Below are 27,432 nucleotides of genomic sequence, written 5' to 3'. Positions count from 1 at the left end.
ATTGAATATATACATATACAATGTACAAAATATTCACCTGAAAATTAATTATTGCAATTGCATATACATATTTTGAAACTCTAATTGAAATAAACAATATTTTTCTCAGGAAATATAATCCAGATCACTCTAAAGAAACAACCAAACATGTATGAAGATAAAACCATACACAGAGACTTACCAGGATGGAAGAGCGTTAGTCTGTGACAGGTGATAACCATACACAGAGACTTACCAGGATGGATGATCGTTAGTCTGTGACAGGTGATAACCATACACAGAGACTTACCAGGATGGATGACCGTTAGTCTGTGACAGGTGATAACCATACACAGAGACTTACCAGAATGGATGACCGTTAGTTTGTGACAGGTGATAACCATACACAGAGACTTACCAGGATGGATGACCATTAGTCTTTGATATGTGATAACCATACACAGAGGCTTACCAGGATGAATGACCATTAGTTTGTGTCCAGTATCTGGAATGCTGTGATATTCCCTCAAATACTCATCATAATCTATCTTTTCTTCTTCATCATCATCTGAAAAAGACAATCAACACAAAGTCTTGGTGCTTCTGGCCAATGAATGATCAATTTAAGGTATAAACACGCTGTACGAATAAGTAAACTGTTCATCTTTATAAAGTCATAAGGTAAAAAACTTATGATCATTATATATTGTATAATTCTTTAAAGGATGATGATGAATATATATATGTACAAGATATCTGTTATATTCCTACATGTATCCATTGCAGCAAGATTGACCTTCCATATTTAATTCATACAAAATGGTACATGTAGTTACATTATCGTAACCATGGTAAATGCTGCACTATTAAATTTTCAATCCGAATATTTAAGATGAACCTAAAATTTCAACAATTAAAATAGAAATGAACCTTGCTTCTTAATATTAACTGTTCCTTTAGAAAGAAGTAGTAATAATCACCTGACAATTCTAATTTCTGATTTTTATGTTGAAAATTGTTAAATAATATGAGAATCTCACGGCCCCCAAAAATGTTCATTTAATAACTTATTCACATAATCACCATTAAGATCTTCTCCATCATGTCCTAATATTGGCGAAGTGTGGAATCTACTCAATGACACTGCTGCTGATAATGGAGAACTGTGATTTGAATGTTTTATTGATCTAAGAAATGTACTAGAAGATTTGATGGATTCCTGAATTACAGCTCTATTGACCATCAGCCTAGAGTAACATTGAGTACAGAATATAAATGTGGACGTCCTAAACAACATTTTACTTCTGGCTTCCTGTATGAAAATTAAAACACTGAAGTAGAGGCTATGTTCAATATGATACTCTTAGGAAACTGGAACAAAAATTCTTGAACTTTTTTTTAAATGAAACATATACAATCTTAACATATATATCATCTAGTTTATCATACAGTTTTATTTGTTTTAGAAAAAAAAATTCTTTGCAAATTTCACATTTTTTATAAAATCTAAATGAAAGAGCTTTACAGTAGGTGATTCACACATGCCTACAAATTTCAAACAGTAGTTAATTTACACATCTACAAATTTCAGACAGTAGGTGATTCACATATGTCTACAAATTTCAAACAGTAGTTAATTTACACATCTACAAATTTCAGACAGTAGTTGATTTGCATATTTCTACAAAATCCAGACAGTAGGTGATTCACACATCTAAAATAATCAGACATTAGGTAATTCACACATCTACAAATATCAAACATTAGGTGATTCACATGTCTACCAATTTCAGAAGTAGGTGATTCAAATTTGTCTACAAATGTCAGACATTAGGTGATTCACACTTCTACAAATTTCAGACAGTAGGTGAATCACACATCTACAAATTTGAGATAGTAGGTGATTCACACATCTATAAATATCAGACAGTGGGTGATTCACATATGTCTACAAATATTGAACATCAGGTGATTCACACATCTACAAATTTCAGGCAGTAGGTGATTCACACATTTACAAATTTCATACAGTAAATGATTCATACATCTACAAATTTCAGATGGTAAAAGATTCACATATGTCTACAAATATCAAACATTAGTTGATTCACACATCTACAAATTTCAAACAGTAGGTGATTGACACATCTACAAATTTCAGACTGCATGTGATTCACATTTTTCTACAAACACGAACATTAGGTGATTCACACATCTACAAATTTTTGACAGTAGGTGATCCACATATGTCTACAAATTTCAGACAGTAGATGATTCACATGTCTACAAATTTCAGGCAGTAGATGATTCACACACCTACAAATATTAGACAGTAGGTTATTCAAATTTGTCTACAAATACCAGACATTAAGTGATTCACACATCTACAAATATCAGACATTAGGTGATTTACACATCTACAAATATTAGACAGTAGGTAATTCAAATTTGTCTACAAATATCAAACAGTAGGTGACTCACACATCTACAAATATCAGACAGTAGGAGATTCACACATCTACCAATTCAACACAGTAGGTGATTCAAATTTTGTCTACAAATATCAGGCAGTAGGTGATTCACACATCTACAAATATCAGGCAGTAGGTGATTCACACATCTACAAATATCAGACATCAGGTGATTCACACGTCTACAAATTTTAGACAGTAGGTGATTTACATATGTCTATAAATATCAGACAGTAAATGATTCATACATGTCAAAAACATGCAAAATTCATTTTCATTATTCATTCAGAAACAGTTACAGACCACATAACCAATTTCAGTTTGTTATTCAGTTTTTGAACTTTTGAGATAAAAATCATATAGATTGTGCATGATAAAAATCATATATATTTGTTCATGAAATTGGCACTTAGAGTTATCCTTCTTCATTTTGTTAATTTTAGAGGGAGATGAATTCTACAGTTCCTAACAAACATATATTTGTATACAGAAAGGACCATAGTTACACAACAATTTGGTGTATGTAAATTGAAAAAGCATCATTTGTCATTTGTTTTCTACACTTCGAATCACCTCTACCATGGCCACTGTCTGAGTCTTCATATGAGCTGGTACTCAAAATCCTAACTGATCTAGAACTTGCTTCTGATGATGAAAAATTGGTTTATAACAAGGAAAATATGTAACAGTTCTATAAAAAGTCCCTGACTGAGGAAGTCACTAAACCATTAGCACATACTTAATACTCATTGTTGTAAATGGTGAATTAAAACAGTCCTTGAACCGATCCCCAGAATGGTTTGACAGATTGATGACCCATGACTGGTCACTGGTCTGATCGCAGTTTTGTCTTATGTAAAATGACGAATGATTTGTAAAAATAAAACAAATGTAAAATAAAAGTATAAATTAATGTTCAAATTTACTGCATTATGTAAATATGTATAAAATTGACAAAAAAAAAAGAAAACACCGGAAATCATAAAATATATTGACCATTCAGTGGTCATGCGATGTGATCACCGGTTTAATAGATCGGTTTGACAAATCAATGATTGATCGGGAACTGATCGGTGATTGATGACCAATCACAATTTTTGTTGCACAGATCGGTTCAGGTACTGTACGTACAATACCTTAATTTTATAATCTTTGAATTAACAACAGAAGAGTCATCTAAAAGTCAGTATTTTTTTTAACAGAAACCCTTCAGAAGGCCTAATATCAATGTTGTCAAACTAAATTTCAGTTCAATTCTGAAAAGAGAGAGAGAGAGAGAGAGAGAGAGAGAGAGAGATCACCAGATACATTAAAGTAACTCAAATGTTAAAGCTGTCTTATCATACATTGTACGGATCCAATAAACCTGAAGACTTCAGTGGCTTCCCACAAAACCATCCTCCTTCATAAACAGATGCTTTCACAGAACACCTCAAATCCACAGGCCAGACTAGGATCCCTTGAAGCTTTCAAATCAACTACAAGTACCACCTCCAATGCAGATAAAAAAAAATGCACCTAGATCCACAATTTTTTTGCAATCATAAACATTTTTTAAGGAGGTGATAAAATCAGTGTTGAAAGAAGTTACAGAGCATAGGCAGAATAATGAAAACTGTACAACCAAATACATGTATATGAATACAACTAATATATAATGTACAGTCCTTGAACAGATCCGCGCAACAATTTGACTGTCTGATGTCCACTGACTGATTGATTGCTGACAGATTGATAAATGATGACCAGTGACTGATCTGCTCGCAGTTTTTTTGTGGAAAATGACTGGATGATCTGTTTAATATAAAAGAAATGTGAAATAGAAGTTTGTGGTCATGTGATGCAATTACAGGTTTAATGGATCAATTTGATGGATCGATGACTGATGACCGATCGCAAGTTTTGTTGCACGAATTGGGTCAGGTACTGCAGACACCAACTTCAAGTCCTTTGGAATATCTGAGGTGTCAAGATATATAAAATTTAGCTATGGCTCAAGAATTAAGGTAAAACAGCAACATCCTATATTTGAGATGCTCAGAAACATTAATGGCACAAAATGGTTCTGATGGAATTGACATATTTCTCGAATGATGAATGCAGTTAGGAAGTGATTATTGAAACTTTGACTGTAGACTACTATAAGCTTAGATAGGTCATGTAAGTTAAAAATGTGCATTTGTTGGCCTATTGCTGCCACATAAATCATACCTGTTAACTCTCCCTATTTTGGGTCAATCTCCCTGTTTGAGAAAGTCTCCCATGTGGGAGACACAAATTTTCATATACAAATTTCTCCCCCTTAGAAGAAATATTGCACAAATTATGCTCTAAATGGCTAATCAAATTGATATAAATACAATGTTTATGTAACATAATACGCTCCTGAAGGGAGCGTTTATGGTTGTATTATCAACTAGGTTCTGTATACTTATGACAAGAAAAAGCATCAATATCCGGTTTGTACCGGCATTTTGAGGAGCAGAAGTACAGCATAATGGCAGCTTCATATTCTTGTATATGAGCAATTAATATTCAACCCAGTCTTGGAAAATATTTGCTAGTTTCAATAATTAAATACAAATCGAATCATAGCTTTTCAAAGATAGGGTTGGCTTTATAGTCTGCAGTATGGTGTCCAGATGTTTGCGAAAATTACGTAACCAATATTACCCACAATTCTCTGGTCATAAAAATTGTGAAACAAAAACGAACCAAAACAAAACGAAAATAATTGATAAAAGAAAGAATAGAAACAATTCAATTCGATAAAATGAATCAAATCGTAATATAAACATTATTGAACTATACATAATCATACAGAATGAAGCAAAACTAAATACAATAAAAGTAATCTTTTAAGATGTTTTGCAAATTATAAGAACAATTATGTAACCAGTGCTGGACAATTCAACCAGAAGACATTTCATACCATGACAACCAATAACTTCTTATGAATGCAGGATATTTTGGCCAATGGACATATAAGACCTTTTAATGAAATAGAGATTCTAAAGTTAATGACAGAGTTGTGAAGCACTGAATGTACATACATGTGGCAGTGGATAGATTTTAAACAGAGAATCAGTATAATGTTTTAGGACAAATATATATCATAACAAAATTTACCATACTTGAAGGTTATAAGTATAATATATCAAATCAGAGCTGACAAAAATTATCAAAGTTGTTTTTAATTACTGTTTCTACGGGAGAGTTATAAGGTTTTACCTTCATCACATTAATCATTAAGAAACAATCAACAATAATCCTTTTTTTGTACTAAAGTCTGAAATAAGAAACCCGTTATCGGAAAACGAGAACATCATCTTAATATATTTGTGCAAAGATAGGGATATTCATGCAATCTAGATTACCTCAATTCATCTTGTGAAAAGTTCTTTTAAAAAGGTCTAATTGTTTATTTTGAAAACACGGCAGCATATACTTTCAGTTTCGGTTTGACCGGATGCTTTTACATAGTATCTAACTAAGGGAAACAGATGCCGGAATGCGGAAAAGGAATTTGCCGCGTTTTGATATTGAGGCTAAAAACCACTAATTCCACTTTCCATAGGCTTCTATGCTAATTTCACAATATTCAATGGCTTCTCTGGACTTTACCTTAACTTTAACCTGCAGAGGACTATATATCAGCATAATTCTACATATGTCAGCTCACAATCCTCAGAATGGCATGTGGGGTTAGCAGACTTGCAGTGCAGTACTGGTCACCGGAAGTGAAGGGTCTATAAATAGCATAGGAAATCCCAGTGTTTTCACAAGATAGGGGTATATTTAAAAATCATTATGGAGATTAGGCTTCACATCACAAGAAGCAAAATGCACCTATAAAATGTACAGAAATGTTTTTCCTTTCAGAAACTGTTTAAATTTTTTAAATAAGATGAGAACTTTTTTCACAGCACTATGAGGAACAGGGGTAATTTCTGCGTAGGACTATTTTTGCGTACGTTCCAAATGCTCATTGGTTGAATTGGTGGTCTGTAACCTTGATAATTAGTATATATATGACGGAATCTGTTGCAAATTGAAAATAAACAAAACGACACGGAAATAATTATGAATACTTAATAATGTGAAAAAGTAAATGAGCAAACAGTTGGTTAAAAATCTAGAACGGTCTAGATTTATTAAAAAATTCCTACTTATGTAACGTGAGAGCATGATTTGACAAAATAATATTGCGCCACCAAGGATCGAACCCTAGACCGCTCGGTGACAAGCCAGCGACAAACCGATTCGGCTAAATAATCCTATAGCCAAGTCAATTAACTGGCTATTTAAATCTCACTACCTACTACAACGCAGGTAGGCCGTCCTGCCACATTTCCCCCACCTTAAGAGTCTTCGTACTACGAACGACTCTATTATTAGCTCATTGGCTAACAAAACCCTGTATTTTTTTTAGCTGGGCGCCATATGTAACGGGAGAGCATGATTTGACTCACAAAATTATACTCCACCACCGAGGATCGAACCCTAGACCACTCGGTGACTAGCCAGCGGCTAACCGATTCGGCTAAAGAATTAATCCTTTAGCCAAGTTAATTAACTGGCTATTTAAATCTTACTACCTACTACAACGCAGGTAGGCCGTCCTGCCACACTTAATTACAAGGACTTGATCAATACATTTTGGTCATGGACCATGCAGGTGCTTTGGTAAGGTAAGCTCCCTTGGCTATTATTAAACTCCAGCCCATGCAGTTCCTTTTGTGTTACTGGGGCCACAGGGGCTTGTTCCCACTATTAAATATGCAGCCAGATTAGTATATAAACACGAAGTTAATATGTACTTATCGGACTACATATTTGATAGTCGGGGGAAGCCCCTGTGTTTGGGCGCAGAAGAAGAAACTTTGTGAGATGAAATATCGACAAGTGTAATTTTTGATGGGATAATCCAAATCTTGAGGTAACATCTGGGCAGGGACTATACAGTAATATAAAGTCTTTGGTTTGGGTTGGAAGAGTTTGTTCGAGTCGAACAATACCAAAAAGACACAAACATTTGTAGTATTTCCCATCTAGTTAAATTGCATACACATTTAACGATTTGAAGAAAAAAGTAGTTGAGATCGAAAGTTATACATATGTACACACACGTTGTAATAACCATAACCAAGTTTGCTTAGATTACTCGTTAAACCAGGAGAATAAGTTGCAAAGCTGAGGGTAGAAACAGGGACAATCCTTCATTGAACAAAACAATTCTTAAAGTCAGGTTAAATAGGATTCATATACTATGACATTTTACGAATAATATTTGTGTGTTTTCAGAATCGCTAAGCATCCCTGTGATGATTTCGAGTAAAGAAATATATCACACAGTACGTGCTTATATAATTAAATATCCATATGATATATGATAAAATTCATTTTAGTGAAATTTGAGAACAGAAAATGTTTAAACGGTAAAAAAATGAAAATGTCCAATGTATCTTAAGTGTCACACCTACACCACTCTGTATAAATCCTGAATTAATTTATTCATTTGTTCAAATGTTTTCCTGTTAGCTGCATCGATTTCATATGAACTTTTTCAAGACAGTTTTAGATTAAGTTTTAATCAGAACAGACTTTTTTCATAAGCTTTATTACTACTGGTCTTAACACTTTAATTATCTGGTGTTATAGAATATTATTATAGAAAAAATAACCGATGTTTTCTCTTCGATGGTAATACTTAATCTTAGGTTGGTCCAAGTCTTGAAGTTATCTGCGTTTCGTATTTGATTTTAGTTGTTATTTGTAGAACTTTTCCACTTGGTGGATATATTTCAATGACTGATTCCTTGTTCGTTTATTTCAATTAAAATTTTCACCTAAACCCTTCTGCTAATCACAGTTTTCTTCCATTCAAAGTGTGCAAATTCCTGTATCACAAATTCGACGAGAAAATCGAAGACTGGAGTCTTCAAAGTCGCTAGTCGTCATATATTCTATGCCACTGATTTTGGCTTGTTTTAAGCATCCAAGTGAATTCAATGATCTACTTAATTTGACTCCCAATAAATAGTTTTTTTTATAAACCACATCCGATCTGGTACAGTGTTGGGAACGCGCCATGGAGTATTCGCAAAGGATTCAACAGTGTACAGGGGCGGGTCCAGGTAAGGGCGTAATGGGCGTACGCCCCCCCTTTAAAAAAAAAAAAAACAAAAAAAAAACTATCGTTATAATCTGCTAGTATTGTATTGAATGATGGCAATTTATCATATTCATTAAACACATACTCTGATTTCTTTTTATACTGATTCCCCAATTTGATGGGTCATCATCAACCGTAAAATTTCGTTTCTCGGAGTCCGGCGTGTTCGACTCTGCGATTAGTATCCATTGTTGTTGATGTGATAAAGAATTCGCAAAGATGTCGATGTCAAAAACAAAACGTCAAAAGACCTTAAAATCGTATCAAGGTGTCTTGGACACCTTTTTTAAACAACCAAAACAGTAAGTAAATCAGTATAATACATGAATTTTGGTTGTTTTGTGTGACACTAACTTCGATTCCATAGCCATTCTAAATATACCGGGGGGGGGGTATATTACTATATATACAATACTGGGTATATTCTGACAAAAGGGGTTGTATTTTCAGCTAAATTGTCTAAAATGGGGTTATTTTATGTTTTTAAGCCAAAAAAGGTCCAAAAATATTTTATTCTACGCCCCCTTTCAAATATCCTGGACACGCCCCTGGTGTAAGGCAATGACTGGTACTTTTAAAGTTCAAGAAATTCAGAACAGATTTGGAAATATAAAACAATATTTGTAAATTATGTGATAAAGAACCAAAGGATTATAAACACTTCCTGTTAAAAGTGCCAAAGACAAGAACATTTCAGAAAGACAAAAAAAAAACAAAAACAAAAAAAACAAAAAACAAAAAACAAAAAACAAAAACACCCCCCCCAAAAAAAAACTAAAAAAACAAAAAACAAAAAAAACAAAAAAACAAAAACAAAAACAAAAAAGAAAAAAGGCTAGGAAAAACATACAGATAGACTAATAAGCACTCTTATGACCATTAGTATAGACTTACTGGAAAGTCTGATCAAGGAACGCATGATTCAATTGTTAGAAGACTTCAAATATTTAGGAGTGTAATACTAGAAAATGGATTTTTGCATCGCATGGAGAAAAGTTACGACTGATACAGTGATACAATTAACGGCTCCTTTTTAGAACAATTTCAAGTAAATCCAAAAGAAAAATAATGACAGAACGAAACCAAACCGATATATGTTTAATACTCACTTTGGCATGCATTCACAGATATGATATCTGTACACAAGCCATGTATATATAACTCTTCGTGTACAGTGGAGAGGGGGAGGGGATTACAGAAATGCTTTATCTGCGCAAGCTTGTACAGCGCAATTTTTCTTAAGTTGTCATGATGATACCCACATAGACAAACCCAAGTCCAGTCTTTTTATGTCTCTTTTAGACAATTAATAGCAGCTCTTGGTTTTGTCATGAATTTTTAGAAAATATTTGCTTTCAGCTTTTAACCTTATTTTACTTCAAATCACTGAATAAGGATATTATAGCAACTTTAAAGTAAATCAATTTCAGAATTTTAACGCAAATATTCTAGAATAAAAATTAGCATTATATAAACTTTTAAAGGTCACTTTTATTACTTTATAACTTTTATTCTAATTGATTTTTATGAGTTTTAGTACCTTCTGTAAATAAGACCCTCATCCTTTATTTTATTTTTGTTTTAACCTTTTACTCATAACATAAAACTACGTGTGTGTCCCCCCCCCCATCACTCGGTGACCCTTATCATAGGATGAATTTTCTTTTCAAGACAAGACAATCGGTGATTGTCGTTTTCACTATAAACCCTGGTGTAGATATACAAATGTATATATGGACTTTTTCCAGAATTAAAAAAAAATCTTTTATTGGGCTAGCGTTGTAGCTTGAAGAATAATATACATTCATCTTCTTTCTTTTGACATTTCGTACGTTTGTAGATTACCAGCAAAAAGGTGTATTTTCTTCGAAAATATACTTGACATTTTGAAACGTTTTAAAACCTTATGTCGGTTTTAAAAACCCATTAGAGCTTGTGTAATGTTTTATATGTACCGACTTTACTTTTGAACGTTGTGTAACGCAACTGTTCGTCAATCGGCTAAGATCGGCAAACTTCAAGAGAAGTTGTGATATGCCCTTTTCAAAATCGGATGACGACCCGAGTGTTTCTCAATCAAAACAACCCGAAGACTAAGCGTTTCTCTGCTGTGTTACAGAAAGCTCAATGCTAACCGATCATTTCATCTTTTAATATAAACTTTCTGCTCTCATACAAGTAAAAATCAAAACGTAGAACACATGTATACGTATGGTGTTTAAGAAGTACATTTTGATCTCGTATGAAGCTAAAATTGACGGTTCTACGGCACCGATTTGCAACATAATGTGGTGCAGTAATATATAATTATACAAATCATATACGAATGTACAGCACTGAAATTAAGAGTACAAGAAGTCATTAAAAATATTAGCGACTTAAAAGCACATTAAAGAACAAGATTACAAGTCTACAAGTCTACAAGGTTCAGATCTAACCATTCAAAAAGGTTTTTACAACAAACACCAATACCAGAGGTTTTAAGGTACCATTTGTATGGCTAGTTAATATTACACTCGCTCCTCCCCTTCTTAGTCAGGTATATTTTAATAATACCTAAGTATGAATCTATATAAGAACTGCCGCACACAGTTATAAGTAATCAGATTGTGACAGGAATTGCTGTATCCGACGATACTTGGAAATATTTTTTCGAGCATCTGAAAGTAGGTATAAATCAATTTATGAGTAATCGATACACTGATTCATTATTTTAATAATTTGGTTTGAAAGCTATTCTTTGTATCACATATGGTTCAGTACCACAGCTGTTATCAGAAGTACGACTCGGAATGAATATCAAGACGGGTATCGTGTATTGTGGCGAACCGTTTTATCGTGATAAGAAAACACGAATTATAATGGCAGAGTTGCAATATGTTGAAATCAACACTGCGCGTTTTGCTAATACACATATTTTATCAAGACTTAAGTTGGATTCAGCAACGGCTTTTGAAAATACAATGTGTATGCAAAATTGCGTACCTACAAATGTTCATATTTAGTTTTTACGGCATTCAGTCAACATGGAACCGACTTAATTGTTAAATTAGCTCTAACAAGCCAGAACTGTTCTACTTCCGACGCAAAGAAAGAACCCTTAGATTGAATAATGTAATGGAAGTATATGCCGGTACAACCCCACCTTTAGCACACGCACACTGTCTCTTCTTTCGCTGTCGCTTCGAGAGAAAACATTCAATTAAAAACGTTTACGCGATGGTCTGTATAACGGCTGAGAGGTTAGCTAATACTATACTGATACTGATACTGAAACTGATACCGATACTTATTCAATATATGGTTTACTTGGATATGTAGTTTATTTCTCAATTAATCCAACTTCAATATGGGGAGGTTAAACGGAACAGCCGTTATTTTGGTTACGCATAAGGAATTTTTTTGTCACAAAAGTTACCGCATTTGTCACTTTAGAAAAGAAATAATTCCTTGCGGGGATACATTTGTACTCATTTGAACATTAGTTTGGCATTTATATTCTCATTTAACACCTCGCTGTCGCTCGGTGTTAAAGAATCGAATATAAATGCCGTTCCCATGTTAAAATGAGTACAAATCTACCCCCTCCAAGAATTGTTTCTTAAACTGTATATTGTATAGGTAGAAACGCGTGGAACAAATGTTGCCACTGACATTTTTGTATGAATTAATCTACTAAGACACGAAACAGGAGGTAGATGTAGGTCAAACTCGGCGAGTGTTGAAAAGTTCACTTACTCGTTAGAGAGGAAGTTGTCGAGAAACAGCTAGGGCATAATTCACTATGTGTGGTACTGGGTTCTCTCTGATGTTGCATACCAATAGCTCTACCTAAGAAATATGTGTTTAGGACTGATGGACGCGCAGGTAGGTAAAACACTACCCTTACACAATCGGAGCTGGGGTATTAAAACAAATTTTCTTTTTTTGAGCTATAAAATTCCGAAGGAATGATTACGGTCGAAGTTCTTAAAAGGATGAAAAGAGGTATTTACATTTATTTCATAAAAATTCAGTAACTTAGGCGTGAGAACGATAATATGTCAAATTTAGAAAATTTTCATAGATCAAAGGTCATCCTCAAATTTGTGAGATTCTACAATTCCATGTTGAAAGGCGCACCCTTTGTTGCAATATTATCGAAATAAAACTACTGAGTTTGTTGTTTCATGGATATTTATCCCGACGTATCAGCGTTAAAAAAATCCTAGTTTCGGGGATTTGGTATATCGCATCTACCCCAAAGAACATGAGATAAAGGATACTACAGACTGTCAAATCAGCCTCATATTCGACCTACACTAAAGAGATTGATGGTAAAGGAAAACTACTGACCAAACTTTACGACAAACGTGATGACTTTTCAATCAGAATTGTCAATTTTCCTTTCATCTGTGATAACATCCCTCCAGCATCTGCGTATGGAGTTTTCATATCACAACTCGTACGTTATACCAGAGCTTGTCGTAAATACGCAGACTATTTGTACCGCGCAAGACTTCTTACAATTAGGCTTCTGGAACAGGTTTATGTTGCCACAAGATTGAAGTCATCACTGCAGAGGTTTTGTGATCGTCATCATGAACTCGTAGATCGTTACGGTGTATCCATCTGCGCCATGAACCCTGATTTTTTCAATATGTCATAGTTTTCCTTTCCTTTTTCGTCTACCCCGGACTTGACTTCTTATGAGCAACTCGGTGGGAGTTTCTAGAAAAGCTGAGGACGCTTACTCTACCGGTGTACCTGGTCCATGCTCCCAGTTGTTAGTGGAGTATGAGTTGCTCATTTACTGTTGTTTATTTGTATGTATTATTTTAGTTACTTTATGTTCTTTTTTGTGTATGTCTGTTTTCCATGTCTGGTCTTTGTCCGTGGGTTACATTATTTTGATTGCCGCTAGAATCTTTGTTCCCTTAACTACTCTTTGATACAATTCTATTATAATGCATGTGATACGTAGTTTGTTGTTTATGCTGGCGGTGAAGAAAGACCATTGTCCAACGTACCCTATCTCACCTAGACATACAGGAGATTCAAGACACTAAAGATATCGATATCGCCACGCAATGTTTTTTTTAAAGATTTCGAACGTGTATTTGAATTATTCATCTCTCCACAATTTTGCGAACTTTGAAGACGACCATGAGTCAGTATAGACCACAAATATATGTCCGAGAAATATTTGTGCAGGCATTAATATCTTTAAAGCCTGGAATGAACAGGACGGCTGTTTGTCAAAATATAACAGCAAGTTTTAACTACCGGTATAAAGTGAGGTTTGATTAATGCAATTTGACCGTTTAATCTTTACTAATTTGCACAAATATTGGCATAAATACCGAAACCGCAATGATAGGATGATAGGACTATTCAGATACATCTACATCCAAGTCCAAAGCGTTAATCCAGAGAACAGCGATAATCTTATGGTACATAATGTGGCAAACTATGTATAATTGTTATAACCATTTGCATAAAAAGACAACCGATTAAGTCAAATCAAACTTCTGTTTCCTTTGGAATGGGAGCCTTAATTAAGAGGATAAAAAATGGGAAAACAGGAAATTCAAGAATTGTTTTTTTTATTCTAGTTTTTGTTCAGTGTTGTTTGTAAAGTAACCACCTTTTCAGATCGGTTACGCCCTGTGCAGGTCCGGGTGTCAAAATAATAGGCCTGCAGCAGCGCTAAGCTTGTCGTAAAAGGCGACTAAATAGTGCTCAGAACCCTAGCCGGGGGCTAGGGCGCTCTGCCCACAGAGCAGCTGGGATGTGTTCTCCAGGTTGTGGAATGGGGTACCCCTGGCGTGTAACATGCTGGGGTTGTCAGGGTATAATACGGAAAACCTGATCGCAAACCATAGTGGTGCACCGTGTTGGGAAAGATGCCACGTTCCTCGCACGTTAAAGAACCCTACTGTGGTATTCTCCCGGAGTAGGAACCACAGGGCTCCGCCACAGGAGGCTAAATTGCCCGACCCTACCTACCTCTCCCTATTTCCAGTGGCAATCAAAATTTGTCGACGCTATTGCCCTTGTGTCCCATCCCTTTTTCATTTCATCATCATTTCATGTTCATTTTATCATCAATTTCATGTTCATCGTCTGAATATAGCTGAAATATTGCTGCTCGGACGTTAAACCCTAACAAACAAACAAACAAACAAACAGATCGGTTACAATAGAAGTACGATTTATTAACCTTTTCATGCTCTAGTGAACAGTTTATTGGAGAAACAATAAAATAGAGTATTAATAGTTAAGATAGTTACCTTTTATACGAATAGTCTTAACTCATCTTATCTTCAGCAGTGGGAACTCTACTCTTTGTAAGATGGAATATAAAATAGTTACAATGAAAAAAAATCCTACTTGTACGTATACAGCAACATTTTTTTTTAAATATTTGTAAAATTCTTAGGTGTAAGTCTTTGTAAGAATCAAATTGGGAAAAATTAGAAATATGCATGTTAAGACAATATAGTATCACTCAAAGATGCTTTCTCTATTTCAAAAGGCCATAATTGGAACTCTACATCACTGGCTCTGCTCAGAAATTTTTCAATAGAATGTTAGCAAAAATTAGGTTTTGACAGAGTTATCTGCCCTTAAATTATTCATTTTCATTGCATTTCAATGAAATTATAACGCAATGCACCAACATGATATGGAAAATCTTGTCTTCTTTCCGTGTTTCTGATGCTGCAAATAGTCAAATAGAACTTTCAAAATGGTGGCTTTTTGTCATACCATGTTTCGCCTACTGCCTGATTCTTACGGATCCTGACACTTGAATGCATTTTAATTTTTTTTTTACGAAAAGTTATTTTTATGCTTCGGTTGATGGAAAATGTTTCATAATATAGTCTTAAAAATGACTTGCTTGTTATGAACATTTGTCACGGATTTTTATATAGGTCTGAAAAAATCCCTCTTTTTAGGATTTGGGTATCATTATCTGGCACATGGACTGTTTGTTTTCTTTTCCTTCATCGTTTCCATCCACATACTGTTGGATATGATTAAGAGGAGTAGGATTATTTCGTAGCATTGGTCACAGATATTCTACTGTCTCTTCTTTGTCTTCAGTGGAATTATTTTATTTGTTTTGTCAGTATTCGATTGGTGTTGCTTTCTTTTACTTTTGTATTTGATTTTTTAAAGGAAAACATGTCCATTTACACTTCTCTTGCAACACTTGATATTTATAGGGTTAAATCGCTGTCATAAAAAATAAAAGCTTTTTGAAGATACATGGTACTATTGTACAGTGTACATGGTTTTACCTTGTTTTAAAAAAGGAACAATGTTAGGTTAACATCCTACATTCTTATTTTGGAGTAATAGTATAAATATGATGTCATGAACAATCCGCGATTCGGCTTCCATTTTACAAAGAACTTTGGCATTGTAATCTCATATCTTGACAATTTCCTAAAACTCGTTTGAAGCAACATATAGGTGAGCAAATGTCGGTCATTGTCTTGATAGCATTTTAAAATAACCATAACCGCATACTATTTAGAAATATTTTTTGTGTATCAAAACCCATATTCTATAAATTTTGAAAGTAGCTGAACTGCTTAAATGTCTTAGAAAGAGAATGTATTAAAACATGATTAACGGTTGTCTTTCGTAAAAAAAAACACATTTCCTATAAAGTTAGTTGCTTTAGTGTTATGTAATTTCGTGTCAAAAATGACATTAAAAAAACACTCATGGGCTTTATTGACGAATTTACTTTTTTCGTTTTGGTTTTAGTCTTCATACATGTTACTTTACCCATAATGACATAAAGAACTATTCACCTTCTTAAGTATTACAGGTGTTTTTTAGAATAAAAAATAGGTGTAGTATAGTTAGTGCATGAACGTTTAATTTTCTATATAATATCTTTTTTGGTTGAATGATTTGTCTTTTATTAACCTGTTTTTGGTAATATGCATTTTTGGCAAACATCAAACGGTTTCCATGATATTAAGAATCTATTCTGTACCACCGAGGTGATTGAAGCATAAATGGTGTTGTAAAGAGCTTTGTCTATCGTAATGATTGAGCATAAAAAAGGACTGCATTAAGAAAAGTAAACAATTTCTTATATTTCCAAAATTACAGATAAAATGCGATAGACATTTTTCAGTTTGAAAAGTTTATAAAAGTCTTTATAGACTGACAGTTATAAGAAATATCAATTCAGGAATGGTAAAATTGACAATTTTGTCCTTTATATAGTTATACGTTGTTTCGATGAAATAATCGTTATGTCAAGCTCATAAGGTGACTCTTAAAACTGTTTTACAGTTCTGGAATTTCAAGATAGGCGTTTGGTGATTTTTCAATATATTTTCATATGAAAGACACAAGAAAGGAATTTAAATGAAATAAAATAAAAAAAAAAGGAAAGAGATATTCAGTGTTAGCGTGTAAAAAGAAAGAAATAATTTATAACAGATGTACGATTAAGGTTAGGACAAAAATATGTTTATGTTGATCAGATTGCAACATAACTGTGTTCCAGAAGCCTATTTGTTACAGTTCTAGCGCGATACAAAAAGTCTGCGTAGTTTCGGCAAGCTCTGGCATAACGTATGAGTTGTGATATGAACACTCCATACGCAGGAGTCGAAGGGATGTTGCCACAGATGAAAGGAAAGTTGACAAGTCATCACGTTTGTCGTAAAGTTTGGTCAATAGTTTTCCTTTACCATCGATTTCTAAGTGTAGGTCAAGATATGAGGCTGACTTTGCAGTGTCTGTAGTATCCTTTATTTCAAGCTCTTTGGGGTAGATGCGATGTATCAAATCCCCGAAATTAGGATTGTTTAAAGATAATACGTCATCTATATAGCGGAAACTGAGATTAAAGGATCTAGCTAAATGATATTCTTCCTTTCGAATCAGATCAGCTATAAAGCCAGCCTCATTAGAGTGAAGGAATAGGTCAGCAAGTATTAGAGCACAATTTGTTCCCATTGGAATGACGACCGTTTGTTGAATAACACGTCCACCACACTGGACAAATATGTTGTCGATAAAAAATTCCAGTATTTTATAAACATCTTCCTCTGAATATTTGGAAGATGATTTGGAATTATTTCTTGCAAAGTATGAGGAATCTCTACCAAGAACTATATATTTGTATCTAGGTGTACCATCTTTTTTGGAAAAAATAACAATGTATAATATTTTTAAGTCGGGTTTTAACTGAGTATGGGGAATAGAAGTATACAGTGTTGAAAAATAAGTTTTAATGCTATTATATTCAGATAATAGTCTTGAACTGAGTGTCTCCAAAAGATCTTTCGAATTTTTCAGGATCCACACTGAATTAATACCACTATGGTAGTAACAAGTGTTGTGGTAGGACTGCAGACCCTCTTTGGCAGTTGTGAGTATAGAAGGTAAAATTTTTGAAAGAGGTGTGGTGGTACATTTTGCAGATCCAGCTATGAAACGTTGTTTATATGGATTCTTGTGGCGTTTAAGAATCCAGTACATAAACGGTAAATCACAATTATCGTCCTTGGCAGAGAGACCAAAAGAGGATAGCACAGATTTATGGTTTTCCAGAATCTCTTCTTTGTAGAGTGTGGTAGCAGTATCGGTCTTATCACTGCTATTATTTTCTACGTCTACCTCTGATAAGAAACATTGGAAGTAAAACGTTTTGCAGACAAAAACAATGTTGTTTTGGGCTTTGTCTGCTGGTACAATAACATATTTGTCATGTATAGTAGACAATGTTTTTGCTACATCGGGGTCTTTGAAAATTGATGTAGCGTTGGCACTCATTGGCCTACTTAAACTTTCATTCCTTTCAAAATTAAAGACGGCCTTTAACCACTCTGACAGAGAATCAATATCTTCTTGTTCTCGTTTTATCCATTTTCTTGCATAGTCCTTCACGGCATCCATAACCTTCATATAGTATACACTAAAATGCCAGTCATTACTGCATCTATTAACATCCAAAATATATTTGAAATAATTGACCTAAACGTCTCCTGAATTCTTCTTTGGACATGGAAATCAAGGTAACCAGGATTCGATCGGGTAACCAGAGGAACATCATCTACGGATAATGACTAGACAAAGAAAATAGACAAATACAACAGACATAAAATAACCAAAATAACACGCATTAAGAAGCAAAGTTAATATGAGCATCCCGGACTCTACTGAGAAAAAATGGGAGTATGGACCAGCCAGGTGCACCGGTCAGGCAAGCGTCCTCTGCCTTTCTGACAAAAACCCATCGAGTTGCTCATGAAATGTCACGTCTAGGGTCGATGAAAGAGGAAAACTATGAAACGGTAAAGAAATCGGTTCTTACATTGCAGTTACAGCACCATCGTCCACGAGTTAAATTATGGAGTTGGATAAAAGATCACACTGATCATTAAGATGCCCTTGTTTGATGGTATATCTCAATTAGTCGTTCATTCATGAACAATTACATAGAAAATTCCATTTAGTCGTCGCCTTTTACTCTTGGTTTGTTTTGATATATTCATCTTCACCATTACAGCCGATGTGTTCACCATGTTATAGTTTTCAATTTATCTTTTCAATTTCTACCCCGGACGTGTTATTTAATTAGCAACGCGACGGGTGTTTCTGGAAAGACCGAGAACACATTACCGGTACACTTGTTCATTGAAACCAGTTTTTAATTGGGTCTGGGTTGCTCATTTATTTTTGTTTCTATATGAGTGTTCTGTTGGGTTATTTTATGTCTTTGTTGTGAATGTCTATTTACTTTGTCTGGTCGCTGTCTCTGAATTGTCTGTTTTCCCTGTCTGGTCTTTTTTTCTTTGATTATATTCCTTCGATTTGATCTCGAATCTTGGCTTCCTAGATTACACTTGCTCCACAATTACATATGAACTATTTGACTAGATGGCACTATAAAACCAAACACAAAAATATAGACTTTTGGAAAAGAACAGTACCGGTAGAACATAGGTAGTGGATTTGCTAGTTTAAATAGCAAAAAAGACTCTAGCTCTTAAAGGGAAATTTTAAAGTGGAAGCAGAAGACACCTTTCCCAAGACGACAACTACTGAGTAAATTTACGACAATATAGAACAGACAAACGACAAATATGGATTGAGTTTAAAAGCTATAGTAAAAACTCCATGTTCACAAATTGACAAAGAGAAGTAATCAAAACGAACTATTAGTGTGACTGATTTACATGATTAAGTTATAATTTGTAAACCATTTAAAACAGCTGTTCCTTAAACACTTTGTTTTTCTTTTGTAACAATTGAACTTAGTCTTATGTTCAATGGGAAAAGATGTCCCATCAGTATTTCGTTTATTCCCTAAGATAACCCGACTAAGATGAATTTTAAATTCTTTTTTATAAGACAAGACTTGCTTCTGTGTTTGTTTGTTTGGTTGTTGAGGTTTAACGTCCGAGCAGCAATATTTCAGCTATATTCAGACAATGAACATGAAATGGATGATAAAATGAACACGAAATGAAAAAAAAAAGGATGCGACACAAGGACAATAGGGTCGACAAACCTTGATTGCCACTAGAAAAAGGGGGATGGGCAAGGTCGGCAATTTAGCCTCCTGTGGCGGAGCGCAAAGGTTCCTACACCTATCGAATACCATAGCAGGGTTCTTTAACGTGCGAAGAACGTGACATCCTTCCCAACACGATGCACCACTATGGTTTGCGGTCAGGTTTTCCGTATTATAGCCTGACAACCCCAGCATGTAACACGCCGGCGGTACCCCATTCCACCACCTGGGGCACACATCCCAGTTGCTCAGTGGGCAGAGCGACTAGCCCCCGGCTAGGTTCCTGAACACTATTCAGTCGCCTTTGACGACAAGCTTAGCGCTGCTGCAGGCCTATTCTTTTGACACCCGGACCTGCACGGGCCTGCTTCAGTGTCATTGTTCTAGTACACATTGTCAGTCCGTAAATAATTCTATTATATTTTTCACGTTGTATGTTAAATTACATAACAAGTATTTAATTTTCATACTTACGTACAATTGTATTTTATTATCTTTTGTTACAGCCCGGTGCATATTCGTATTGGCATTCTTTTCAACAAAACATTGTCTGAATTGGTTTAGTTCAAGTTTAAATTAAACTACCAACGCAAAGTCTGGGGTCAAATGATTATGTAATTACGGTCATAACAAACTTACCGACCTCACAGTCTTAAATCGGAATGTGAAAATTGAAATTATAGGTAAACTTCACAATTGAAGATAAACCGGAAACATATATAGCAATATATCTTTTGTCAAAATGTATAAATTCTTCTTTGGAGAATTTATATATGGCTTTGTTAGTTACCACAATTCGACAGCAATGAAACTAATGAAATAAAATAGTCCTCGACGGATACATTGAAGATTGAACAGTTTTTGAAATGTTCACCCATTAGTCTAATAATATACAAAATGTAGTACAAAAGCTGTGTAAAAATTGTCATTAAACCAAATTAGAACAAAATGACCAATGCATGCATTATGTGTGTAATGAGGTCTTAAGACAAATAGAAAAAAAATAAAGCGAATATATCCTGGGTATCATGGTTTAAGATAAACGTTAAGGTCAAATATAAGTCAGATTCACTGACATAACATGCAATTTAAGTGAAACGTTAGTTCCATATAAAAAGAATCACACAAAACTGCCCAATTGTTTTGGTTATTGGTGTATGCTATAATTTATCAATTAAGTCAATTGATTCTGTAAAATTTAAATGTAATTATAATTATGTCTACGCTTTACCACGTCGGCATTTGATAGTTCATTTTTTATTTGGATGTTTTTCATACGAAATCATTAAACAAAGGACCATGGTTTTTGATGGAGTTCGGGTTGATATTTTTTTCTTTAGTTTCCGTAATATTTCCTTTATTTATGTTATTCTAGTGTTTATCCTTGGTCTAGTCTTTGTCCTTGGAACATGTACATTACATTCTCTGTTTTTATCTTTGTCTCTTTTACTTGCAAATAAATGCAGAGAATCGCAGTATGAACAATTTGGGTCTTGAGATATTTGCTTCCATTAAAACGACAAATATCTGAACAATTAAAAAAAGTAACAGAAATTGTAATGCAGTCAAAAATCTTTTCATCTACTAGCAGTAAAGTTATCAATATTAAGTCAAGATATAATGCAGACTTAATGCCTGTGGTTACCTTATATTTCAGTTCTAGAAAACTAGAAAACACATTTGTTCCCGTAAGCAAATACCAAATGATTGTTTAATGCATTATAAAAAGACATAAAGTAAGTTTCCAATGTTTGTTTAACGTAGCATCTGTTTGTTTTCGATGAGCTATAAGTTAAAACTTTCATAAATTCTTGTCATATTTAATTATCTTTTTTTTAATTAAAAAAATATTTTTTAAAAAGTTTCTAATTTGTAAAGCAGTTATTTTTCAATTTAGCCTATAATGACACTGAAAATATAAAAGTCAGATATTTTGATCGCTTAGTAGAATGTTTTTAAATGTAACCATGAAACTAAAAAGTCTTGTTTGTGTTCATAGGAAAACCCGTAAGATGTTTTTACTTGTTTGACCCTTATTTAAAGAACATATGTATCATGTTCCCCTTTGAAATTTGTAATGCTCACATATAATAAATCAAACTGATAAGTATATATTGTTCGTTATAGTTAATTCTATTTGAGGGAAATCAAGTAGAAAACTTTTATTCATTTCCATTCCTACGACTAAAAAGATTTAAAAAAACATTATACAAACATCCTTGACTGAATTTTTTATGTTATCGTATATTTTAAGTTTTGAAAGTCAAAGATTAAACTAATGCTCTTTGTTCTTTCCGCCGAAGTATACATTGTCAGATAGTGATTACGTGACCATATACGTATAGGAACCAAATGTCGGTGAGTGTAAATCTGTTTAAAATATTATCCCAAGGTATGCCAGGCTACAATCTATAATCATATGGCAGGACAGAATTTAACAAGTAATACATATGAATCAAAGAGTAATGAAGGGAACCAAGGTTATAGCGGTAATCAAAAGAATGTAATCCAGGGAAAACAGACATACACAACGAAGAACATAAAGTAACTAAAATCATACATACAAAGTAACAAAAGCAAATGAGAAAAAATACAATATGATTCTTGTTTATAATATGCAAAAAGAAGATTTCTCATAAATTTAAAGACTAAGTGAAGACAGTAATTATAGAAGAGAAAATAGAGAAAGACGCTTGATGACAACTATATAGCAAGCTCAAATAAACTTATACATAAAACCAAACTAAATGCGGAAAATGGACTCCTAAAACTAGGTTGGAGGATCTGGTGTATGATATGGTAGTCCTCATCTGTACTGGAACCATCTCTTACTCGTTTTCTGGTGGTATACAGAAGTTGAAAACTATAAAGAGAAAAAAAAAGAATCACAATCAAACCATTTTCTGATTATTGAGGAAATCCCACGTGCTCCCAACCATTATATATATATATATGATATCAAGCAATAACTGTGAATGTGCGTGTTCCGGAACCCAAACCCTGAATAACTATAAGCATTACAAATGTTGTGGATCAGCAACAGATAAAACAGTTTCAAAGATTGTTGTTATGTTGTATGTTTCGACATATCACAATTAACATCAACCGCTTAAATATATTGCTTTCCCACTGAATGTACTTTTTTCGATCAGTTCTTGTTTAACGCAACTCCATGGACATGGGTCCAATAAATAGCTGCAAATAATAAATTAAAACGCATTAAACATGGGTAATACGACATTCAAAACTTCGCCAATGTTATAAAATCAAATGACATTTCACCTAAACTATCATATTACATTACTTTGATTTATTCAAAATTAAAAGCTGACATCCGCGATTCACTTTACGCTTTGAGATTAACTTTAGATAAAGGTTTATTTAAAGAAAAACGTGACATCTATTACCTAAGAAATAGTCAGTTGATTTTCTGAAAAAGTTGAGTAGCAGGAAAAATTTAGTTTCTTTTCTCTTCAGATAACACCAAAGAACTTTACTAGCTCACCTGGCCGAAGGCCATAACTTGGCGTCCGTCGTTATCATCGTCGTCCGTCGTCGTTAATAATTTTTCAAAACCCTTCTTCTCTGACACCACTAAACAAACTGTAACCAAACCTTGTATGAATATTCTTTGGGGTATTCTTCATAGAACTAAAGTTGGGATTTTCAATTCGTCGAAAAACATCGCCGCCGTTACTAACAATAGAACATAGTGGTCAGACAGTTGTTTTTCTCATATATCTCCAACACCATATGGTTAAGCCAAATTTTGTTTTTTGTTCAAATGATCCTAATTATAAGCCCTGTATAGTTTCCTGGGCTCAAAGTCGTCAGACGACTCTTGTAAGAGTTATTGCCCTTGAAATGTGGAAAAGGATTTTTGTACAGTTTTCAGCCAATATCTTGAAAACTATGGTATATAGAATAAAACTCTCAATTGCTGAAATTATCCTTATGATACGACCTAAGACAGTTTGCGGGGATAAAAATACTGAACGGCTCCTTGTTAGAGTTCTTGCCTTTGAAAAGCATATAATAATGTTTTTAGCAGTTTTCATCCAATATCTTGAAAACTATAATAGATAGAATGAAACTTTCAATTGATAATGTGATCCTTTAGATGAATTCTACCAGAATGTTTTATTGAGTTAAAATTGTCGGACAGCTCCATATTAGAGTTATTGCCATTGGAAGACAAAACATTACCCAGGTGAGTGATTCAGGCTCCGGGGAGCACCTGGTCAATGGAAAATATAACTAAATTCTTATCATAATTTATTGATTAAATGTTGGTACCATTAATCTTTAATAATAATGCTGGTAATTATTGATGGACCAGACTTACACACATTTGGTCTAGCTTTGATCTATTTAAAAATGTTTATTCTTTTTTCTTTCTGTTCACCAATATTACTAATGCTGGTTAGCTTCCAAATGCCATTGAAGTATTTAGGGAAACTCGAGAATATGACTATGATACTTGAAACGTGTGTTATATATAAAAACCCTACATTTAAACGTGTTAGAGGTTAATTCTCTGGTTCTTCAATTACTTCACAGACATTTAATTAATTCTGTATAAATTTCAATTGACATCAGGATGAATAATTATTTTCAGAATAAATCCAGCATCAGTTAATGCTCAGACAAAACGCTGAATATATGTGACAATATGTTAAAGAGTAATCAAGGGAACCAAGATTATAGCGGTAATTAAAACAATGTAATCCAGGGACAAAGACCAGACATGGAAAACAGACATACACAACAAAGAACATAAAGCAACTAAAATCATAATAAATCATACATAAAAAGTAACAAAAGTAAATGCGCAACTCGGACTCCACTAAAACTGGGAGCATGGACCAGCTGCACCGGTAGGGTAAGCGTCCTCAGCTTTTCTAGAAACACCCGCCGAGTTGCTCATAAAAGTCAAGTCCGGGGTAGACAAACAAGGAAAAGGTAAACTATGAGCCGTTAAATAAATCAGTTTTCATGGTGCTGATGTGTACATCATAACGATCCACGAGTTTATGATGACGACCATAAAACTTCTGTAGTGATGACTTCAATCTTGTAGCAACATATCACTGTTCCAGAAGCCTATTTGTTAGAGTTCTAGCGCGATACAAAACGTCTGCGTAGTTTCGGCAAGCTCTGACATAATGTATGAGTTCTGATTTGAACACTCCATACGCAGGACCCGAAGGGATGTTGCCACAGATGAAAGGAAAGTTGACAATTCTTAATGAAAAGTCATCACGTTTGTCGTAAAGTTTGGTCAATAGTTTTCCTTTACCATCGATAAATTTTCAAGACCACAAGAGCCTTTAAATATAGCATGATATTATGTATGGATCGTTTCACAAAACAATTTTTCACCTGTCTACTGAACAAATATAGTGTTTGCAATAATCACAATATTATGTCTACTATTTTGTTTGTACAGTCTGTTGGATATTGAATTTGCCTTTTCAATACATTTTTATATACATGAAACATGGTCTAGTTAGATTTATATTTGTCTTTTAAACTTTCATACGAAATCCAATATCTGAAATATCTGAGTATATCATTTTTCTCAATTTCGCCGAAATATTTAAAGAACAGAAAGCCTTACACCAAATTATTTACATAACCCCAAAACGGGTCAATCTTGTGCATACATGCATCGATTTAAGTACTTAAAACATCAATTATTAAAGAGAAAATATTGTTTACGCATTGTGTAAACACAAGAATTGCGTGTTCACTGTTTGTTTAAGTAGATAAGTAGATAGTTGCCATAGGTAACATCACAGCGTGTTTGTCATTCATTGAATTGTAGAAAGACAATGGCGTACAAAGAGAAAAAAAGATGTTCTGTTATTTTGATTATATTGGTTGACATGGAGACCAGTGAACATGTTAAGTGACTTTGTTTCTTTTGAAATAACGGGTCGTCCAATAAATGACGACTTAAATAATCAAATCGTGGGGGGGGGGGGGGGCACTACAATTTCAACATATTCGATTGTTTTGAACATCCAGAACTAGTATCTTCCTTATCTTTCTTCAACAGACAAAAGGAAACCCCAATGACAAATACTCAGCCCAACTCCTTGCCGATATATTATATGCTCTATAATTTAAAAACAAATACACTAAACGAAATGGTGAAACGTAACAAATGAACCAGCATATAGCTTAGATTAAATGAGTAAACATTTTTAGAACTCGTGACTTTGACATCTGTGTCAACACCACCTGTACAAAGTCCAGCATCCTAGGCCGCTCGGTCAGCTAGGCTATAACGTTTTTGCTGGCCGGGTTATTCCTCCTCGTAGGATTAATCTAACCTGTAACTTAGTACACGATGTATGGTAGTACGGGACAGTTCATCTAGGTATTATTTTGTAGTATAGAGGAACACATTAACGATAAATGTCACAACAAATCAATATTATACAACGTCTCAGCTAAGAATGTGACAACTCTATTTGCTACACTGCTCCATCGGATCAAATTGATACAGGGTAGATAATGTAAATTATAGAAATGTCTGAAAAATTCCCAACGATGTTAGAACTGCTAAATTTGTGTCGTTCTCTTCCGCGGCACTCGAACTCGTACCTCTGTGGCAACATCTCCCGCACTGTAGTCCATATATATAAAGAACTCAATCTATTATTAATCTTCGTTCTCTTTTATTGGAATTAATTGCTACTGAGAAGAAGGACAAGTGTCTTGCAAGATGAAGGGGATACTCAACATTCCGAGGCATAAGTTTTTTTAGTGAGGTTACATAACAATATTTTTTACCCTCTTTTATCTATTTATGAGAAATAATACCAAATATGGAGTAGTTTTATGTACTGAAACCTCATTTATAGGTATAATGTGTTTACCACATATTATCACATTTGTAGCATTATGCTGTTCTCCTAAAGTTGCATTTTATAAGAACGCATATCAGAATGAATATCTATTTAAAAAAAAATTCTTATTTGCAGTTACGAGATATACTGAAGTAATGTCCATTTGTCTTAATCTGTTGCAGAGGTTAAACGTGATTTGTTGGTTAGAGGAAAATTAAAATTCTGTTTGAACAACGAGCAAAACTAATGTGGTAAGTTAAGGAAAATTAAACACAAGCAAACACATATAAAATCGACTGAAAATACAAACAAGTGTAACATGTAACGAGATTGCTTCACAATGGCAATGAATACGAAATTTGTTCTATTGAAATGACGTTACATTTCTTGGTTAATATACTAACACTTCTATTA

The 27,432-nt window shown here is 34.0% G+C and overlaps 2 protein-coding genes and 1 long non-coding RNA gene across 11 annotated transcripts in view; 1 reads left to right on the top strand and 2 right to left on the bottom strand.

The window, feature by feature from the left end:
- The window catches only part of LOC148609034 (putative GTP-binding protein 6), a 29,360-nt gene extending 8,646 nt beyond the window's left edge, over window positions 1-20,714 (bottom strand). The window contains exons 1-4 of one of the 7 annotated variants that reach the window (XM_088596518.1): window positions 5,828-5,943; window positions 2,461-2,599; window positions 1,063-1,291; window positions 452-547 (exon numbers count right to left, since the gene is read on the bottom strand). In XM_088596518.1, the coding sequence (XP_088452644.1) occupies window positions 452-547; window positions 1,063-1,276 (310 nt within the window). In that variant the 5' untranslated portion in view covers window positions 1,277-1,291; window positions 2,461-2,599; window positions 5,828-5,943. Of the gene's footprint in view, window positions 1-451; window positions 548-1,054; window positions 1,292-2,460; window positions 2,600-5,681; window positions 5,703-5,827; window positions 5,949-20,635 lie in introns of those variants that run through there. The other 6 variants (XM_088596520.1, XM_088596516.1, XM_088596521.1 and 3 more) reach the window with 6 other exon arrangements.
- LOC148609033 (uncharacterized) overlaps window positions 11,219-27,432 on the top strand; it is a 20,657-nt gene continuing 4,443 nt past the window's right edge. For 2 of the 3 annotated variants that reach the window (XM_088596525.1, XM_088596523.1), the window contains exons 1-2: window positions 11,219-11,291; window positions 27,201-27,269. The gene's annotated coding sequence lies outside the window, so the exon portion shown is untranslated. The remainder of the gene's footprint in view (window positions 11,292-27,200; window positions 27,270-27,432) is intronic. The other variant, XM_088596524.1, reaches the window with a different exon arrangement.
- Window positions 17,859-27,432, bottom strand: part of LOC148609032 (uncharacterized) — a 22,873-nt gene continuing 13,299 nt past the window's right edge. Inside the window, exon 4 of the long non-coding RNA XR_015924833.1 lies at window positions 17,859-23,024. This is a non-coding gene — a long non-coding RNA (uncharacterized LOC148609032). The remainder of the gene's footprint in view (window positions 23,025-27,432) is intronic.

This window comes from Perna viridis, chromosome 8 (assembly GCF_037379345.1).
Source record: "Perna viridis isolate PV_CMFRI_1.1 ecotype Kerala chromosome 8, ASM3737934v1, whole genome shotgun sequence".
Taxonomy (NCBI): Eukaryota; Metazoa; Mollusca; class Bivalvia; order Mytilida; family Mytilidae; genus Perna; species Perna viridis.
The sequence above is the reverse complement of the archived record's forward strand: the minus strand, read 5'-3'. Positions and strand labels throughout refer to the sequence as shown.